At 50.6% G+C, this 21,732-nt stretch overlaps 1 protein-coding gene across 1 annotated transcript in view; it reads right to left on the reverse strand.

Annotated features, from left to right (window-relative positions):
- Nucleotides 1–431: 431 nt before the first annotated feature.
- SYT13 (synaptotagmin 13) overlaps nucleotides 432–21,732 on the reverse strand; it is a 38,921-nt gene continuing 17,620 nt past the window's right edge. Inside the window, exons 2-6 of the mRNA XM_065882430.1 lie at nucleotides 11,627–11,852; nucleotides 8,878–9,012; nucleotides 7,108–7,409; nucleotides 2,765–2,894; nucleotides 432–736 (exon numbers count right to left, since the gene is read on the reverse strand). Coding sequence (XP_065738502.1) covers nucleotides 432–736; nucleotides 2,765–2,894; nucleotides 7,108–7,409; nucleotides 8,878–9,012; nucleotides 11,627–11,852 — 1,098 coding nt within the window. The remainder of the gene's footprint in view (nucleotides 737–2,764; nucleotides 2,895–7,107; nucleotides 7,410–8,877; nucleotides 9,013–11,626; nucleotides 11,853–21,732) is intronic.

The following is a 21,732-nucleotide window of genomic DNA, read 5'->3' on the forward strand; positions in this document are numbered from 1 at the left end:
AAGATTCCATCCGCCCTGACAATCTCTAATTCTTATGAGATGATCCAGGATACATCATTTCTGTCATCCTTTTTGACACACTTATTTTTAAAAAGCCACATTCCTTGCATCCATTATTCCCCAGATTAAGTTTTCTCTGCATCTGGCCTGACCCCCGCTGCAAAACCTGCACACAGACCGTATATGATAAGCGTCTCTTCAATAACACAGGTAAACGAAACGCATTCCTCCTGACCCAAATGTCCCGTCACCGCCCTGCCCGGCCTTGCTTGTTTTCAAGAAACAGGAGTGTGATGGGAGAGGAAGAGGGTCCTGGTCTTCACACACACATTCTGGTGTCAGAATGCGAATGGGGCACAAGAGGAGGTCGTAGAGGACAGTGGGGCCGGGAGCGGGCTGTGCCCGAGGAGGGTGGCGGCCTGGGCGGCTGGCTACGGGTGCAGCTGGTGCCACATGGCAATCTGCCGGCGCGGGTTCTTCAGCATCTCCTCCCAGTGGCTGCGCTCGGAGCCCGAGGCGTGCAGGCCCAGGCTGCAGCGCCCAAGCGGGCAGCTCTGCCCCTCGGCGCCCTGGCCCAGCACGTCCAGCTCCACACTGGAGGCCCGGAGCAGGTCATCCGGCAGCTCAAACATGATCATCTCGTTCCACACGGGGTTGATCTTGTGCTTGGCGCGTTTCGTCTGCTTCTTCTTCAGCTTCCGAGCCTGGTGCCTCAAGGTCACCTTGACAGAGACATCTGGGGAGAGACAGGGGGACAGAGACAGAGAGAAGGGCCGAGAGTGAGCTTCTGGGGCATGGTGGGGCCTGGGACGATATTCTCTCTTGGGGATGGAGAGACAGGGTCTCTGGCTCAAGATCTGCACTGAGGTACCCTCTCTACCACCCCTCCCCCACCTCATGGGCCATGTATTCGCTCAACAGCTATTAAATGCCCACCGTACGGCAGACACTGATCTAGACATGGGGATATGGCAGAAGCTCCTGTCTCAAGTGTGGAGAACAGACCATAGCACAATATATATGGCTGGTCATCAGGCGGCCCATGACTGGGTCATGCTAAGGTACAGCCAGGAAGGTTTGTCATGAGCCCTTCCGAGCGCCTTCACGTCCCACATCAAACCAGGCCCAGGATGATGGCTCAGATGCCCTGCAGCTTCTTTTTTTTTTTTTTTGCGGTACGCGGGCCTCTCACTGTTGTGGCCTCACCCGTAGCGGAGCACAGGCTCCGGACGCGCAGGCTCAGTGGCCACGGCTCACGGGCCCAGCCACTCTGCGGCCTGTGGGATCTTCCCGGACCGGGGCACGAACCCGTGTCCCCTGCATCGGCAGGCAGACTCTCAACCAGTGCGCCACCAGGGAAGCCCCTGCAGCTTGATTTTAAACTCAGACCAGAAACACTAAGCCATCCCTATGTCTTCATCCCCTCTGTTCTCCGTCCAGGCGTTTTTGTCTATTCCTAAGATAGTAGGTCTCCGGCTGGTTGGTTGAGTTCTTCTCATCTGTTCTTTTGCAAGTTTTACTTGACCTCATGCGGAGGGTGAGGGCAGCCTGCCTTGACCCCCAGTGGAGCTCTCCACCCCAGGAGACTGGCCGACAGGTCACTAGACAAGCTTTCTCGTAACTTCATGAGGCTCAGGACTCAGACTGTGTTTTCATAAGTCAGGGTTTCCGAAGCCAATGTGAGAATAATTGTTACTCTGTATTTATTACTATAATTATCACCCCCAGGTGGTTAGTTTGTTATTTCAGCAGAGATATTTGAGAGATAAAGTGTTGAGCTGTAATTGTCCTGACAGGAGCTATAAAAATTAAAAAAAAAAAAAACGGAGGAGGAGGCAAAGTATTGTCTGGAGGGGATGAGGAAATTGCAATGAATTCTGACCTTTGGCGCAGGAATCTGTCAGCCAGACCGACTTTTCTGATTTCATTCGCCAAAAATCTCTTGCTCAAAGGTTCTGAATGCAGAGGCAATTCTTTATTTGTTTGCTGCTATAAATATCTATTTATTTATATCCTGCTCTGAGCACTTGGCTCCGGGTCCAGGTATCATAGGGCTGACCAATGTTGCTTTTCTGCTCTGACAAGAGAGGCTGTTTGGTCCTTAAGACTTGGGGCCTGTGCTGGGGTATCCAGGAGAAGCCAAGGCTTCCAGAGTGCCGAGGAGATGTTTATTTGGGTATATGCATGGACGTCACCTTAGCCTGTGCACCCACACGCCATCTGCTGTCACCCACACTCAGCTGGTGTGGGGATGGCAGGCTGGCAAAGGCTGGGAAGAGAGGGGAGCCTAGGGTGGGTGTGGGGAGTAGAGTGGTGGCTAGCTGAAACTGGGGAGGGAGAACCCTGGCTTCCCGACACCGGCCTGGAAGGTGGGTCCACCCAGGTCTGGTTGATGAGGGCTGGCCTAAATTTTCCCTACAGCCCAGACACTCCACTCCCTGGCTGCAGTCTGATCCTTGGCTTCCTATGACCCATGGGTAAGGCTGATTCTTCTCGTGATGGGTCTGCAATGTACGGAGCCCCAGGTAGCTCACTCCTGGGCCCCATGGGTGGGATTGGCCCAGGAGTGAATGCATGTGAATTTAGAGAAGTGAGTGTGTCCTTCCAAATTGGTTTGTATGTTTGGGGTGGAGGACACAGCTGAGGCTGACTCCACAAACGCACTCATGTTCCACATCCCTGCTCACCTGTGCCCACTGCCTCCCAGGTGCCACCCCCCCTCACAGTGGGAGGGGCCCTAGCTCCCCTCTCACACCTCACTCACCCTTCCCCAGGAGCTCCTTGGACTGATTAGCGTGGAGGTTCTTGGCCTTAATCAGCACCAGTAGGAGGCGGTTGGCAGCCGGGAGGTAGCTGATGGAGAGAAGGACCTCTCCCGTTCCTGCAGACGGCTCCTGAAACAGAAGAAGGGATGCAGGAGGTGAGTCTCATTTAGGGATGCCTTCTGACTCCCTCACCATCGCCGAGGCTGGGATCACACTAGCCTTGTATCCAACGGGCATCCTGGAAAGCATTTACCCATCAGTACTACTTTCTCCACCCTCGCAGAAGGGAGGAAGGTACAGAGGAGTTCTGTGTAGCATGTGTTTTAATACAAGTTTGTTTCATTTGCCACAAAACGTGATTTTCCAAATAGTTTATATTCAAATCCAACATATAAAACAGATCAAAGAGATGCCATTCAGGATGTGGACCCCCTCTCACCTCCATCACCCCCGCCCCCGGCTCCTGGGGCGTCTGTATAGAGCCCTAGGGTTCTAGGGAACAGAGTTTGAGAACCACTGCATTGACTGATCAGGTCCCTGGGGCAGCGGGCTGCTGTAAGACATGACTTTGCTTGAAAAAATAATCCCTTCCAGGCCCTGCAGGGCTGAGAGAGTCAATAATGCAATGTACTAATGCTGAGCGGGCCCTGGCTTGGTCAACAGAATGGCCGACCTGTCAACAAGAGGCCGGGCATGTGAGGGGAGGCACCACACCAGGGACACTGGCAGTAACTGATTTTGCAGGAGGTGCTGATGCCTCCGGGAAGCATCCAGCATGTCCATCCCCCACCGGCAGCTTTACAGAGTGTCTCCACTGAAATTCCTACAAGAGTTTGCTTGGAATTTCAACAAATCCATTGAGGGACAAAAACGAATGAAAGAGACACCACTGGAGGCAGGTCACAGCCCAAGGGTAGTGCTAAGAGTATAGACTCTAGAATTGATTGTCTGGTCTCAGTTCCAATCTTACCATTTACTAGCTGTGTGACCTTAGGCAACTTATTTCTCTTTCCAAAACTTCCATTTCCTCATCTGTAAAATGGGAACAATAATAGCTCCACCCAATGGGGTTGCAAAAATTAAATGAATAATTATTTAACGGCTTAGAACAGTGCCTGGCACACACGACAGCATCTGTCCCCTTGCTTTGACGATTTCCATTAGTTATCAAGGAAGGACAATTACTACTTCTTGAGATGATTAAGTAGGAACATTGTTTCTGGGTGAATGGGAGCCAGTCTGTGTTTAGGGAGTGAAGCTGGATGGAGTAGCTGGGCAGACCTCTGCCGGGGTCACATCTTTCATCCAGGAAACATGTCTTCAATAGGACCAGAACGATTCAACTAGCCCTAAGTGGCTAGTCATGTGATGGAACGATTCTGGAAGATGCCAGGAATTTGGTAATGGCTTTAAGGGTAACAGCTAACATGACACATTCTGTTCTAGGTGCAATTACAGTATCTATCCCCCAAGCCTTCATCTCCACAAAGCCATCCCCAGCACCTAGCACACAGGTGACACACAATACATATTTGTGAGAAGGAAGGGTGAGACATCCCATTTAATCTTGACAACAAGAGTAAGAGGGATACTGACCTGGTTCCCATTTTAAGCATAAGACCCTGATGCTCAGAAAGGGCACTTCACTGCCTGAGGTCACGTAGCCAGTAAGTAGCAAAACTGAGCCTTGAATGGGGGTCTGGTCTGATAGCAAAGCCCCAGTCTTAAACCCGTGGTCCTCCAGCATCCTCAGCGGACAGACCTCTCATTTCACAGTAAAGGAACTGAGTTCAGCCATGTGTACTGAGGGGTGGCAGCTGAGCTGGGATGGGCACCAGCCTCCTGATTCAAGATCACTTATTGGAGGTCCACAGCTGTTGGCCTGGGCTGTGGCCACAGGGTGACCAAGTGAGAGAAGCCTGGGCCCATCAGCCCGTGAAGGGCTCATCACCTCTGTGTAGGGAGCCGAGAGCCCCAGATGAGCCCAGCTGGCTGGGCCACAGCTGAAGAATTTTAACAGCATCTGCCCCCTCGGCTCTGCTGTTTGAAGTACCTGCTGACAAAAATAACCCGCTTTCTTTCTCCATCTTTTCTCTGTTTTTTCCCGCACCCACCACCCCTGCGTCTTTCTCTTGGGTTCTCAATGAATCATTCCAGCTGCCCTTGGAGTGGGTCACTCTGTGGTCCCTGGCGACGCACATGCCACTTTTGGCTGAGTGTCTTCCGGTGAGAACTGGGGCACCGCTGGCACCTCCTTTAACCCATTCTGACCAAGAGAAGAAAACCATGTGGGCTACAGCAACTGATGGCTCCGCCCACTTTGTTCAAATCAGCCCGCGCCCTCCGGCTAGTGAGGACAAGGGGCTCCCTAGCCTGGCCCTGGGGCTCTCATACACCGAGAGCCCCATCTCAGACTTCTGACCCCACACTGCCCTCTGAGATTGTTCACATTCGTGGCAAGCAGGCCAGCGGTCCAAGCGGATGTGCGAGTATATTTGCGGAACAGTGACAGCTACGACGAGTGTAACGATTATTAGGATGGATGAGCCGTGAGGGCAGGTCTTTTGTCTTCATCACTGCTGTGTCCCCAGCTCCCAGCACTGTACCTGGCACATGGTGGGAACCGGGCAAAGTATTTGTGGAATGAATGAATCACTTTTGTTCTGCTAGGGGAAAGGATGGAAACAGGTTAGGTGCCTGGGATTTCTGCCCAGATAGGCTGCATTTCTACCATTGGGAAGCAGCACCAAACTCTCCAAAGCCCTGGGGTGGAGCCCCTCCTTCTCCTGAGGAAGCTGGTTTACCAGCTGAACAAACCAAAGTGTCGGGTTCCTCTTCCCGGGGGGGCCCCAGACTGTGCTTCCACACAAGTCCCAAATCACACACTAATTAGAGAGTGTGCTCGGGAACAGCCTGGGTCCAGCTGAGAGTGGCTGTCAGTGTTTATCAATTTGCTGAGGCTGGGAAAGAGAGGAAGATAAGGCGAAGAAGATATCACAGCAAGAAGTGGAGCAGGTGGGGCATGAAAGCGTACTCTCCCCTCCCTCGGAGCTCATCAGGAAAGGCGCCTGCTGACTGCATCTCGTGCATTGTCGGGCACTTACATCCCACAGCGGCAGGAGGACGACCCGGGATTTCCAACCAGACTGAACTGGCCTCAAGACCGAGCTTGCCAGGTCCCAGGTGGGTGACCCCACGCGGGTCACTGAGCTACTCTAAGCCTCAGTTCTCTTGCCTGTAAATGCCACAGTCCTGGTGCCACTTCCACCTGGTTGATTAGGGACAGAACTTTGGCAAAGTTCGAAGCATAGCAACTGATAGATGGCAAAAGCTCAAAAATTAGTGTCTTTGTTAGTATTTTTATTACTCCAGCGTGGGAGTCAGCAAACTTTTGCTCACCAGATAGTAACTATTGTAGGCTTTGTAGGCTATACAGTCTCCAGATAAGGCACTGACCAGCTGGTTGAGAGACTGGTCATCCAGAAGGTTCCCTCTAGGCACCATCATGGCAGAGCCTTGGATGAGGCCTGGACCTGGGGACCTAAATAGCCACACGCTGTCCTGCAGCCCTGACCTTCCTTGACCCCCCCCCCCCCCCCCCACTGTCCTGGCCTGTGGGGAATGATGGTTTGCTCTCCAAAGAACCTCTCTCTGAACAGCGAGGCATCTCAGCAGACGCTTGTTTCCCCCTCATGGCTTCTGCAGCAGCAGAAGGGTGGGGAGAACCGTCCCAGGCTACAACCAACACCCCCTAGCCCTGGTCAGTCCTTCAAAGCCCAGCACAAGCACCGCTGCACACCAGGCCTTTTAGAACTCCCCGTCTGAGCGCTTCAGTTAGGCCCCTCTTAGATGTCTTATGTCAGATGTCATCATCACCATAGCCATCATCACCGTCGTCATCATCTGTTCCAACTTCTCCCTCAGGCCTGTACTTTCTACGAGTAGAGGGGCTCTGCCCGGCACTCCTCTCCCCTGCACTGCCTGGCTCACAGTAGGTGCATGGGGAGTATGAATGGTTTTAAATGGGGATAATACTGTTAGCACCAGAGCCAATTCACTCACAATGCGATGTTTTCCATGATGGTGAGGCCGGGGGTGGGTGTGTGCATGGCAAGCTAGAAGCAAAACTAGACACCAGGAATCCCCAGTCCTGAGCTATCAGTCTGCTCCAGCCCTCCACCCTATTCAAGACTCCACCTTACTTTGATATCCCGCCTCCCTCTCCAGACCCCCGCCCCTAGCCTGGGAAGTTCTCCGAAGTTTGTTCCACGAGCACTGGCCCAGTCCTGCATCCCGTGCGCCACTAACAGGTTTTACCTTTCCCGGGGAGAGGCAACCCTACCTTAACTGAAGTCTTCAGCTCGCCCCACTGGGCAGACCCCAGAGGCACCGACACCCCATCCAGGCCCAGGCGCAGCTCCCCGGCCACACTGTGGCGAGAGAAGCGGTCGCAGGTCCTCAGGGTCAGTGTCAGGGTCGCTGTGGGGAGCTCCCCCTCTGCCAGGGGGAGCACGAGGCCTTCCTCCCACGTGGTGTGCAGCTGCCGCTTCTTCAGGGCCGTCTGGGCCTCCACGGAGCCCATCGTGTTGGCCACGCTGCCCTGGATATAGCAGTCACAGCCTCCATCATGGTCACTGGTCACAGCTGCAGGCGGGGAGAAAGCAGCCAGATGTAGGGCTTGTTGAGGACCAGGGGAAGGGAGAAGTAGGGCCCTGCTGTGAGCTGCAGAATCCGGCTTAGTCATCATGACCTTGGGCGTCTGAAAGACCCCGCCGGGGCGGACGACACTGGCTTCGTGGAATCGCCTTTCAGTAAGACATTTAGAAATGGGAGATCTTCCTCGTGACTCTGAGATTTCCCCAAGGCGCCAGGGCCCACAAACTGCTGCCGATTTTCATCCGTCTTGCTGCTGATTCCATAATTCGTTTGCTCTCTACATTAAATACTTACCACACAACTACCTGTGATATAAATCGCTTGGCCGCTACCTCATGACTGCTGTCTTGCCTTCTGAACTTTGGTGTTTTTAAGGCTTCCCCGTGTGGAAATTTGCACCTGTGGAGCTTTTATGACTGGTTCCTCAGTGATAATTTGAGAAGTGGTAGCTGGCGTTACCCAGGCAGAGAAGATGAAGAACTGAGGCCATGTGTCCTAACAGAAAGAGCCCTGCACTGAGCTTCAAGGGAACTGGGCTTAGTCCTGGCCCTGGCACCAGTTAGCTGGAGTGACCTTAGACAAGTCACCTGATGTTGCTAGACTTCAGTTTCTGAACTGTAAAATGGGACTACTGTGAAGCCCAAATGTAAGAAAGTATATGAAACACTAAAAGAAATCTTAAAAGAAGTCAAAACGAAAAACACTCCCTCAAAAAAATAAAATTAAGTACAAAAGTCCAATTTATCCTGTCCCCAGCTTCTAGCTTCCAGGAGACACAGAGTAGTGCATTTTTAGCCCCGATTCCTTTGCAAAGTCTTAGCTTTGTTTGCTGATGGTAAAGTGAATTGTCAGGGTAGGGAGACCAGGGACATCCTGACCCTGTAGGAAAGACTACCTGGTTCTAGGACTACAAAAGCTTTGCTGACCACTCAGGATACCCTCTGTGTCTAGCACAGGTCCTGTCCAATGTCAAAGGCATCTATGGCAGAGACGACTAGCTGTTCACCAAAACCCATTCCTTCTTTTAACTGGGCACCTGCTAGACCACATTTCCCAGCGTCCTTTGCAGTCAGTGGTCATGTGACCAAGTTCCAGCCAATGGGAAGTGAGCAGCCGTCATGCATACCTTACGTAGGATACAGCTTTTAAGGAACAGTTGTGCACTCTCCCTGTTCTCCCCATCCTTCCACCTGCTAGATACAGATGACAAGGAGGCCTCAGTGGAAGGAGCCCAGTCCCTGAATCACTATTTGGAGGAAAGATGTCCACCAACCAGGAATCTCCGCTTTGGACTGGTATATGAGAGAGAGGAAAAACCCCTGTGCGTCTGAGCATCACACACGTCAGGGTCTGGTTTGTTACAGAGTGCTAATCTAGTATCCAGTGCTACCTCCAGCCACAGATGCTCTGGGGAGACAAGCACACAGAAGGCCGTGAAAGTCAGCTAAGAACATACCTTCCAGGTGAGTCACAAATAGTTCAGCTTTTTGCCTGTCGTAGTCCAGACAGTAGTGAAGTTTGGGAGCTTGGTTCCATCTGGCAGCCTTCTCTGGGTTCCAAGTCTCCATGACACAGACATCCTCCACCACACCTGTTAAGAAGGTAAAGCCATTACTCCCACCCACACTGGGGTCCTATTTTCCAGATCATGCCTTTTCCATCTCTGCTACAAATCCAAACCCAAAGCTTCCTAACCAGGTGCAAAATCATGGTGGCTGCACCAGGGGACCATCTGTGGTCCCGGGCATTACCATTCAAGGGACCATCACAGCCCAGTGGGCAAGACATGGGCTTTGGCGTCAGACATGAGCTGTTACATAATAGTTATGTGACCCTGGACAAGTTAATTGACTTCTTTGAACCTCAGTCTCCTCATCTTTACAATGGGAATGATAGCGGTTCCTTCTTCCTGGAGTTCCTGTGAGCATTAAATGAAATAAAGTGAGAAAAGTACTTAGCCCAGGGCCTGGCCCCTGGTGAGCTTTCAGCAGGGAAAACTGTCACAGACTGTGTGGTCCTGATCATCTCGTTTCAAGCAAATCATTCCCCAGCCCATCTCCAGCTCCATCTCTCTCACAGAGTCCAATCCCTGCTCCCCAGGAGTTCATGGCTGGAAATAAATGTCAGAGAATTAGTCAGGCAGGAGTAGATGCTGGCGGGCAAGGCTGGAGATAGCGGATTTGACTTTAGAGCGTGCTCAGTAAAGACTTGCGGAATGAAAGGATTTAATTCAGAAGTTCTGGAAACTACAAATACTGCTCACTCTGCCCTCACTTGGACAGGAGCCAAACATCTGGAAGATTCTCAGTAGTCAAGCATAATGAGAATGAAAGGATCCAGCAGCTGAGGAGACTCCACTTGTAGCAAATTGGAATTTAATCTTTTTCTTGATTTTCAGGACTAATTTAAAGGGCAGAAATATAAAGGAGTATTTAATTTCCAAAATGGTTCATTATTGGGTTCCTGCAAGGAGTGAAGACTCTCCCTGGTGTGTCTAAGCAAGGAATGGGTTGGCCAGGATGTGAGCGCAATGTGTAAAGCCAAACAAACACCCACCCAGGACCCGGGTGGCTTCCAAGGGCAGCACACGGACAGTGTCAGAGGGGGCTTGCCTGGCACCCAGAGCTCTCGGGTCTCAGACTGCTTCAGCCTTCAAAATCAAAACCAAACCGAGACCAAACCTAAACCCAGCACCCCTGGGAAACGCAGAAGCAGCTTCAGCTTCAAAAACCAGGACCCCGTACATGTGTAACTGATTCACTGTGCTGTATAGCAGGAAGTAACACAACCTTGTAAATCAACTCTACTCCAATAAAAATTAAAAAAAAAAGAATCGGGACCCTGAGCTCTAAAAGGGGCTGATGAAAATCATTGACGGTGGGAGTAGACTGAGTTGCGCACATCATGGGGACAGCGTCTAATCTGGCGTCCTCTCCCTCTGCACACCCTGGCCTCTGGTCAGTATTTGCTGAACCAAACAGCTCTTAGATTTCAGTGGAATCAGAACTTGGTTGTTGGCTTCTGTGGTGGGGAAAGGAATGAGGAACCAGAAAGAGAAAACAAATGGATGTGTTGTGAATTCTTCAAAGTTTCAGACTCTGAAGTACTCCGCTGCTGTCCTTGGTGGAGAGTGGCCAAGCCTGGCTTCATCCCAGCCTTGAGAAGTCCCTCCTGTGATTCTGCTTCTGATTCCCACTCCCAAGGGTCCTCATGCAAATTGTTCCCCACCCTCCAAGCTTAAGCTCTCAAGGCCTCAATGGGTTTATTTTAATTTAAAGTGTGAGCTGGCAAACCTGGAGGCTAAAAGCCAACCAGGATTCGTTCCTGCCACCAGCACCACCTGTATTTGTTCCTGAAGAAACGCCAGCATAATCACTGTGGTTCTGGGCTGGGTTGGTGGGGGGGCACCTGTTCACTGGCCAGCGTGGTGCTGGCCGCAGGCCAGAAGATGCCTTAGGAGCCAGTTACGCTGCTTCTGTTTGCACCATCTCCCTCTCCAACCACACAAAACAAAACCCCAAACCATGTAACGATCCATTCTCCTGGCTGGATTTTTTGTCTCCTTATAAAAGTCTGCGTGCTCCCTTGGGTTAGGCACTGTCTCTGCCTCCATATCTGCCCCAGTGTCCAGCGTAGCGCTGTACACAGAAAGGCGTGACATTCTTGATGTTGATGGTGATGAGAAGGAGAATAGAAACAATAATATTGATGATGTTTTGATTACATCCTTGGGCCAGGCTCTGAGTTAAACACTTTCTATGCATTATTATGTTTACACGTTACAACAACCCTACTGGGCAGGTGATAGTATGATCCCATTTTGTATACGAGGAAATTGAGGCCCCCAAAAGATTAGCAACGTGACCAGGGTCACACAATGGGTATATAAAAGGGGAGAGATTAAACCCATGACTCTGAAGCCCGTAGTTTGACCGCAGCTCTTTATCCCCTCTCTATAGTGGTGCCCACGTCTAGAAAGGGACTCTCCATTTCCCAGTGGAAAGTTGGAGGCCTTGGGGAGATGCAATGTGGGAACATGCAGGGAATAAACGGCTAGAGGGCTGTAATTCCAAGGTGCTCTGCCCACTGCTTGCCCAGTGTCCAATGCCACGGGCACCGGGGCTGGCCATGCCCACCATCTACAGAGATTCATTCACCCCTCGCTGAGTACTGCCCACAGAAGAGTGAGGGGCAAAGAGCCCTACCATTCTGAGGAAGGACGAACAGCTCCTCTGTGACCTGCCTCTTGAGGCGGCTGTCATTCGGGGCCTGGGGGCTGGCAGGTGCAGCGGGCTCCGCTGTGGTCCTCAGCGTGTAGTCAGCGTAGTTGATGACCTCGGGGGCCGTCACAGCCGGCCTGGGGCCGTAGATATCTGGGAACTTGAGGCGGGCTCGGGGCTGAACGGGCTCTGTGGACTTTTTGACGTTGAACTGCACACACAAATCACTCTGATTAGTCCACGAGAGGATCTCCTGCCTGTTCCCACCGCCAGAAATGACAGTAGATGACCTGAGCTTTCAGGGGAGGCAGAGGGAGGGCTGTGGCTCCTTTCTGCTCTGAGGACCATGACTGGGGAAGGCAAAATGTCACCTCCAAGCGCAGCAGGATCCCCAACATCGTGAATCATGCCAGGGCCCACTGAGATGTCAGCCCTGTTCGTCCATCCCCCCTGCATCCATCCCCCGTGCACCCTACAGCTGTGCCCCAGGCCTATCACGGTGGCCTTCCCTCCACTGCTCTCATCTGTGCCACCTGCCTCTTTGTTTTCTCTCCTCCTAGTCTTTCTCTCTTATTCCTCCTCCCCCTCCCTCCGCTTCTCCACCCCATGGCTCAGAAATGTCTGTGGCCCCACAGACATTTGCAAGACATCCAGACTCCTTGCAGTGACCGATAAGTGCTTGCCCAGCCTGGCCCTGCTCATCTTTCTGACATTGCCCCCAAACCCCTTTCCAGCCACTGGGCAGCCTGCTTCTCAAACAGCCTGAACTCTTTCTGGGTTTGGCTCCTGGCCCCCAACTCCTCCCGCAAACCACTCACCCCCACCTCCACCAGCTCTAAATTAAGTCCCTCCTCCAAGCCTGTCCCTCCTTATCACCAGATCCAGCTTTGCTTTACAGCATCTCTCTCACTCTGTATTGTTTTCACCATAGCCTGGCCTGTTTGTGGTCAGTCTCTCCCACTAGTATGTGAGCTCCACAAGCACAGGGATTATGTCTTGTCTTGTGCCTGCAGTGTCGGCTCACAGGGAGCACACAATACATACTTGTGGCTAGGGCTGCCATGTTCAATTGTGTGTTCTGTGCACTGCACAAAGATGTCTGGATGCGGAGCAAGTGGGGGCTGAAATGCAATTTGTGCACCCCTTGCCCAGCTATGTGCCCTGGGGTAGGGCTGAGTCCACCTGGAGGAAAGTCCATCTTTTCTTTACACAAAGACCCACCTGCTTGTCAAGTCTTAGGTGAGCAAGGCTGCCTCATACAGGAGTGGAATCTCCTATCTTTGCCTCCACTGGGGACTGAGATTTCTCCTACTTGAGGGATTCAAAGTTATTTAACAGGCAGCAATACCGAGGACCCGTCCAGTCCCCAGGAAATTGAGGATGGACGACCAGATCTAGAGCTTGAGTTGCTGGCGCACTGGGTGGGCAGCCCACAAAACGGCCCTCAGCTTGAGGCAGGTAACAACCCACAGCAGAGCCCCCAAGGAGCTGCCTGCCCTCCATGCTGTCCTCCTGCCCCTCCCCGCTCTGCCGCTGTTGGAGGGGCTGGCCAGGCGTCAAGGCTGCTCTATGCGGTGGCAGGAGTGACTGAGAGGCTGGGAAGAGTGGGCAGTCCTGGAGGGGGGCGGTGGTTACACTGTTTCAAAGTTCAGGTTTAGTGTGTTTGCGCTCTGTACATTTCACTGCCCCAGGACAACTCCTGGACATTCTTCCCTGGTTGAGACTCTGTACTCAACTGTTCCTGAAGGAGGCTGGAACTTGATGAAGGGAGCATTCCTAACTATCCTCATTGACTGGACAATGGAGGGAGAGTCCATGAGAAGGTGCGAAAGGGGTGAGAAGCGCGAGCCAGCCTCTCCTGAGCACCCACTTGCTGCGGGCACCCTGAGGGCTGCAGCCCCTGCATTGCCTCATGTATCCTTCAGAACTCCCTAAGGGGCTTAGAGAGGATAAAACCCTTCATTCCCCGCTTGGAAACACTGCCCAGTAGGCTGTAATGCAGCCCAAGCTAGGACACCTCTATCTTGATCTCTGCTGAGTGCATCTGACACGCATGAGCCCGAAAAGCACTTCCGACTTCAATGGACCAAGGTTGCCCTTTACCGGACAGTGCGGGCAGCGACAAGATGAAGCCTAGACCAGCCTGGCCCCAAAGCCCACTGCCCCAGGGGCCCCCAACCTTTCTTCTGCCTTCAAGCCTTTGCCAGACAGCACCCACCCTTCAGAGACGCTTGTCATTATTACACATTTCGACTAGGCACCCTGGGAGGAGCTGTATGATTTGTAAAGTCAGGCCCGCTTTGCACCTCCACCACATTGAGAGTGTCACTGGGCATCCAGGGGCCTGGCTTCTAGTACTGACCCAACCGTCTGAGCTTGAGTAACTTTCGGCAGGTCATTTCACCTCTGAGTTATCACTCAAGAGGCAAAATGATTTCAAGGCTTGTTTCACTCCCACAAGCCAAGCTACAAAGAGGTGGGAGACTCTGTTCTTTATTTGCCGGTACAGGTGAGTTGGGGAGACAATCACAAACAGGAGAGTAAATAAGAGTATATTTGGGGCTTTCCTGGTGGCGCAGTGGTTGAGAGTCCGCCTACCGATGCAGGGGACGCGGGTTCGTGCCCCGGTCCGGGAAGATCCCACATGCCGCGGAGCGGCTGGGCCCGTAAGCCACGGCCGCTGAGCCTGCGCGTCCGGAGCCTGTGCTCCGCAACGGGAGAGGCCACAACAGTGAGAGGCCCGCATACCGCAAAAAAAAAAAAAGGAGTATATTTGACAGTTTGGGACTGCCGTACAGAAGCAGGTGGCAGACAGCCTGTGTAAATAACAGGTGGGAGAGGGCAGAGGACACCTGCAGGGGGCATGCAGAGGAGTCCTGGAGGTCAGGGAGGAGCCAGGGCGTGAGCTAGACCTTGAAGGACAAGGCTTCTGGAAGGCAGAGGGAGGGCTGGGGAGGAAGGCTGGACCCCGGGAGGAGACACACAGAGCAATGGCCGATGTCCCCATGTCTTTTTGTCCTCCACAATGAGGTGCCTGCCTCTAACATTTCATCTGAGTTATGCTAATTATATTATTTCACAGTAAAGAAAGGGAGACTGCAGGAAGTTCAAGGTCACGCCACTGATGAGCAGTCTATAACCAAGCCTCCAGAGACTTTTCACTTCCAATTTGTGTCATTTCCACGGCCTTGCAGCTGTTTTTCAAAAAAATAAGTCCTTATTTGTTTTGGATGCTGGATTCTAAGTGTCAACTGCAGCACCACGGGGTTCGGGCTGCTAAGACTCCCTCCTGTGCGGCAGATTCCCACAGCTTCCCGCGGGCCACCGGACCACATCCTCTTCTCAGAGTCACCCTGTTCCGTCACTTGTTGCGGCCAGAACTGAGGCTCTTGGGCTGGTCTAGGGAACACTTTTACATTTACACTCGGTTTCATCTCAGTTCAATCATTTTAGAAAAGGGCTATGTTGATTAATTCCCACTTAGATCAAATTTGGCTGACTTTGCATTTTTAATAGGGAAAAAATCACTGGGCTCAGTTTTGAGTGAGGTCCAGTCTGTGTCACCTCAAGTCTCTGCAGAGCCTGAGTCCGAATTCCTCCCTACACAGTGGGTCTCACTTTATGTGCCCCTGAGAACCTCAGGAGCCTGTAACGGGCAAGGCTTTTCTTGGGTGTCCGTCAATATCCATTCCCTGCTCCCTCTACCTTCCCTCCAGGTCACCAGGCTTTCTGGGTCCCACCCCAGCTCCGGGGCAAGGGTGGGGAGGGGGGGTTCTCTTTGGTCTGATTCTATTCGTTCTTGGCATCATCTTGGGAACTGTTTCTGCCCTGGGGAAGCCACCCCAGACAGAATGAAAGGACTTGCTTTGCACGGCACCAGAAGGGACTCTCTCCCCTGCTGAATACGAGGTATGTGGCCCTGCCTCGCGACAGCAAGGTGAGCCGGTCTTAGAACAGAGCCGACAAGGTGGACCACAGAGTAGAGAGACAGAAGGAAGCTATGTCTTTGATGACAGTGTCATTAAACCACCGACTCAACTGAGCCTGAAAGCTGTCCTACCTTTGTACTTCTGGATACATGAATAATATTGCTCTTATTGTTGAAGACCGTTTGGATTGGGGTCTTTGTGAATTGCAGCCCAAAGCATCCTGAACTGATGCAATGCACTTTTTATCGAGCATCCCAGGAGATCGTGACCTCGGTATAGAGAAACTCTACCTAGGCTCAAACATCTCCCTGAGACCCTCTGCATCCAGACAAACGCATCCTCTTTTACTGTTTATCCTTGTCCTGCCTTGGTAAGATCCTGTACGGCAATGGCCACCTTTAGTGGAGAATGATTTATAGCCCTTGACCAGGCGAGAAGCAGAGTCTGCTGACCACTACATGAACCTCTCCAAGTAGTGAAAGTAGCAGCTGATTACCTATCTCGTTCCCTTGTACAATCTTATTTGTTACGTTTCAAAACCCTGGTTCCACCACATCTTTCAAATGCATCTATGTTTCCCATTAAATAGCTTAAACAGCTTAAACTTCAAAGCCCAAGAAGCAGAAAAGAGGTTTGGGACTTGAGGGAGGGAGCCTGGGAAGGGATTATGGTTGGAGCGGATGAATGCCTGGGAGGAAGGAGGTGCTCAGCAGGGCAAAGCCCATGGGAGGACCTGAGTTCAAGCCTTACACCACCAGTGTAGGAGCGGTAAGATTTCAAAGTGGGATTCTCTTTCTAAATGCCCCTTGAACCCAGAAAAGAAGGTCTGGAAATAGAGATGCAGGATGAATCAGGGAAGGTTTCCAGTGGAGGCAAGTGTTCAACAATTAGGGAATGCCCAGCTGCGCTTGGCATTGCAGGTACAGAGATGCGAGAGACACCCTCATCGGAGCATCAGCCCCTTCTGATTCGTATCCTTGGCTTCTCCCTCCTCACCTGTCTCCGGGGCCATGAGCCACTTGCCTCTCCCCACGTGGCCAGCTCTGTGTGGACACCGACCAGCTTCACATAGGCACAGCCCCAAAGTGTCTTATGTCACACCCGTGCCACACTTCTCTTGCACCTGCCCTGGACTTCTTTGTGGCTGCTGAGGTGTGAGACACCCAGGGGCACTCTGGGTCCACTCAAGGGCAACCCAGATGTGTCAAGAGTTAAAACTCCGTGGGGGGAATTCGACCACTGTGGGCTCCTCCCTCTTCCTCGCTATTCCTCCCAAACAGTTCAGTGACATTTCAGAAGATGACACCTCGAGATCCAGCAGTCGCCCTGGACACCAGCTGATGGCCGGCTCAGTAACGCTCCCTGTGCGTGCCCCCGCCCCCCCTCTCCTCCCTCCTGCATCCCTGGATGGCACTTGCTGATGAAGAAAAGCCCGGAGGCTTCTGGCAGGCTCAGCTTTCCTGTCATCCAGGCTAAGACAGATGGTATGAGTGGGGAGGGACAAACCTTCATTTAATGAACAAGTATTTATTGATGCCCTACGACAGGCCAGGTCCTACGCTAAGTGTTAGGAACATCGAAGTGAACAAGACAGATGTCCTTTTTTATGGGGCTTATGTTGATAAAAAGGAAATTAATTATGTAGTTAATGATCTGTAAACAAATGTTTAACCTTATTAGAGATGTTAGGTGACCCCTTTTGTGACATGATTAATTTTTTCACCTAAAGACTGTTTATTAATTCGGGTTTTCACTCTGGGGCATCCATGGTAAAGCATCACAGCAACCAGAAGTTACGGGTGGGGGAAACAGTCCCAACTGGAAATGGAAACGGATGGCTTTGCCCTTTATACTTGAACTTTAAAGCAAGAGATGGCAGAGTAAGAGAGAGTTGAATATAGAGTTTTCAGACGAGGCCAAACGTGGGCCATTGTGGCTGGGGTCTGAGGCTCAGCACAGCAAAGTCCCCCTCAGAGGGGAGCTGGGTCAGAGGGTAGGGACCTGACAGCCTCTGTCACTCTGGGCTCTGATACTAGTAATTATGCATACTAACATGTGTACAAGAGTTTGAAATACAGTCTTGAGGTCAGAGTTCACTCTCTAAAACAAGACAGCTTGGTTGGAGTCCAGGCTCTGCCAGCTACTCGCTGTGTGATCTTGGGTCTGATTAATTAACCTCTCTGTGCCCCCGGTTTCTTCATCTATAAAAGGGAGTGCTGATAATAGTACCTATCTCCTGAGGTTGGATTGAGGAGTAGAAAAGGCAACTGGGTGTAAGCTCTTAGCACAGAGGCTGGCATGGCAAGCCCTTGGCCAGTGTTGGAAATACTTATTTGACCCTGGAGTCTATGTAAAGTTTTTGATTTATGCATTGGGGCCAGTATCTATATTCTTTTTAATATTGTTTAGCACAAAAGAATATATATATTCTTTTTCATATTTTTCCCATTATGGTTTATTATAGGATATTGAATATAGTTCCCTGTGCTATACAGTAGAAACGTGTTGTTTATCTATTTTATATATAGTAGTTTGTATCTGCTAATTCCCAACTCCTAATTTATCTCTCCCCCAACCCCCTTTCCCCTTTGGTAACCATAAATTTGTTTTCTATGTCTGTGAGTCTGTTTCTGTTTTGTAAAAAGTTCATTTGTATCATATTTTAGATTCCACCTATAAGTGCTATCGTATGATATTTGTCTTTCTCTGACTTACTTCACTAAGTATGATAATCTCTGGGTCCATCCACCTCACTACATATAACTCAATTTTGTTTCTTTTTTATGGCTGAGTAGTATTCCATCGTATATATGCACCACATCTTCTTTATCCATTCATCTGTTGATGGACATTTGGGTTGCTTCCACGTCTTAGCCATTGTAAATAACAATTGGTAGTTTCTTAAAAGTTAAACATATATCTACCCTATGACCCAACAATTCCACTCCTAGGTATTTTTCCAAAGAAGATGAAAATATATGTTGACATATACATGACATATACATATATATATGTATACATATACATGAAAGACTTATACATGAATACTGATAGTAACTTTAGTCATACTAGCCAAAAACAGAAAGCAGCCCAAGTGTCCATCAACAGGAGAACGGGTAGGTACATTGTGGCATATTCTTACAATGGTATATACTCCTTAACAGTAAAGGAAGGAATTGTGAATATACTCAACAACAGGGAAAATTGCAAAAGCATGGTAAACAAAAGAAGGCATAATACATAAGCATCGATACTGAGTGATTCCATTTATATCAGAGTTTCTCAACTCAGGGGACATTTGCGATGTCTGGAGACATTCTTGGTTGTCACAGCTGGAGGTGGAGGCTGCTATCGGGTAGAGGCCAGAATGCCGCTAGCCATCATCCCACGATGCACAGGACCGCCCCCCACAACAAAGAATCGTCTCACCCCAATGTAAATAGCGCCAGGATTGAGAAACACTGATGGAGATGACGTCCTAGGACAGGTGAAACTAATGAATGGTGATAGAAATCAGAAGCGTGGTTCTGATTGCTACTGGGGAGAACTGAGTGGTAAGAGGCACGGTAGAAGTGTGGGTTAGAGCCTAGAGGACAGATTTGTCAAAATTGATCAAACTAGTGACTTGGGATGTGTGTATTTCACTATATGGTAACAGTACCTCCATAAAATTTAGATAGAGATACACACACACACACACACACACACACACACACACACACACACACATGCCTCTGGCCCACCTCTGAATTAGGCTTTCTGGGGTGGGCATAAGAGTCTAAACGTTGAGTAAGTGTCCCAAGTGATTCCTACACATGGCCAGCCCAGAACCTGTCTGTGGAACTGTAGTTAGGATCCACTGGTCTCTGGGTCAGTGTTTCTCAAACTTTCCTCCCAAAGCAGCACCAGAGGCAGACGAAGGTAACACGTACTCCAGAGAATGGGAAGTCTTCTGGAGTAATTGGGATTCTTTCTTGAAATCTCCAGTTCTATCTTAAAGTTCATGTGACTTTTTGTATTTGACTCCACATGATTTTAGTATTAAAATGTTTTAAATTACCATCAGGACAGAAAAGTTTCGCTTATTTATTTTGTGACTTGGGATGTTTCACAGGACACTGGCTAGTACCACATTCCCTCTGCTCCCCAACACACACACACACACACACACACACACACACACACACACACACACACACACATGCATGCCCTAGTGGAGAAGCAGGACTCTTTCTTCCTATGTTGGACAACATGCAATAAATCAAGCTAGAAGTTAACTGAGAAAAACAGTCATTTTGCTTCCAGGGAAGGACTAACTCCTAGAGTCTGTGTGAACAACCATCTGTCCAAATTTTCATTCCAACTGTATAGATAACTCCTCTAAAGAGAATTTGAAGTGCAGCTATAGAAGCTCTTAACAACCCAAAGCCTTGATCCTCTCTGCCCATTCCCTCTGTGGAGCCATCCTTGCACACACCTACAACTGATTGAACCTTCTTGGCTAGCAGGACACTTGTTCATGACCTTGTATTAGTCAGGGAAGACCACCTGCTATGTAACAAACAACCCCCAACTTCCGTGGCTGAACACAATAAAAGCTGATTTCTCTTAGTCTTAAAGGGTCTGCTGGCTGTTCTCCAAACTCAGAGTCCTCCCAGCCTCTTCCATCTTGTGGTTCTGCCCACCTGTGCCCTGTACTGTCCCAATATGAGCTCACTGAATCCTCATAATAACCCTATCAGTTAGTGCTGCTATGATCAATTCCATTTTACAGGTCAGGATGCACAGCCAGCTAGTGAGTAGTAGAGGCAAGGTTCAAACCCGGGCTGGCTCTCTCCAGAGTCCTCTGTTTACCCGCTCTGTCGTGCTTCCAGCCCTTTCCCACATCCTCATATTTGTAGTCATCCTTTACTGTTCACCCATGATTTGTGCCCCTTAGACTGTTGCTTGGGCCACTGCCTGGCCCCGCCACCCCTTGCTCTGCCCCTGCATGCCCTTTAGTCAGAGGAACAGAGTTGAAGTGCTGGTTCCACACTTTGATGTATAGAAATTTCACCCGGGAGAATGTAAAAATCAGATTCCCAAGTGCCTCCCCTGCCTTGACTCAGAGGTCTTAGGTGGATCCTAAAGAATCTCTGTGTCTAAGAAGCTCCCTAGGGTGACTGTGACACAGGTGGTCCCTGAGGCTCACGTGGGAACGCCCTGGTTTGGGGGAGGTCTTAGAATGCCTGGCAGGGTAGATGGAGAAACGTCCTCTTGTGTAGTGAGCTGCTCACAGGCACGACCTCCTTCTGTCACGTCCTCTCAGCTCCCCACAAACAGTTCAATGATGATTGATGGAATCAATGCGTGGATGGCTGGTGAAGGAGGGTGGGTGGTGGGGCGATTAGTATAATAATAATCACTATGATGGAGACCAGCGAAACACAAGACAGAGTGCGTAGAAGCACATCAAACTTTGCCCGGGGAAGGGACAGGGTGGGGTGGGGTGTATAATGGGAGGAGAATTTCATAACGATTCAGAGACTCTGACTTTTGGCTGCTGCCCCCCAGCTCCGCCCCGACGCCCGGGAAGCAGTTTGACAGGTGCAGAAGTTGGGGAAGGGCTTTCTGGGTCAAGGCAGCTGCATGAAAGTCTGCAGTGTGTTCAGAGAACAGCGGGTACCACCAAAGCTTAAAGCCCTACGAGAAAAGGAGGGGCAATGAGTGTTGCCATTATCCCCATTCTTCTGGAAGACACAGAATTCAAACGCAGATTTTAAAAACTGTAATTCCACAGGGCTGGAAACCACACAATGGCAAGATCCCACCCAGAGAATCTTGTAGGTGGCGCTGCATTGACTCCATCAGTTACATCACAAAGCCTGAAAGGGCAATATGGCCACCATCTCTCTACCACTTCCTCTGCACCTGACGCTCTGCAAAGCGCAACAGACTTTACTGCATTTGACCCTCACACAACCCTAGAGATAAGTGCCCACTGTTTCCTCTTTTCTATACCCTAGTGTTAATAAATAAAAATAACTTAATTCCTTTCTCTACAGAGGAGGAAGTTGAGACTCAGAGACATTGAAACTTGTCCAGGATCCCACAGCTAATGTATGAGAGCTCTAGGCTTGGACCACGAGTCCACCACGAAGCCAGTGCTGCTAAATGACATTC

This window comes from Phocoena phocoena, chromosome 8 (assembly GCF_963924675.1).
Source record: "Phocoena phocoena chromosome 8, mPhoPho1.1, whole genome shotgun sequence".
Lineage (NCBI taxonomy): Eukaryota > Metazoa > Chordata > Mammalia > Artiodactyla > Phocoenidae > Phocoena > Phocoena phocoena.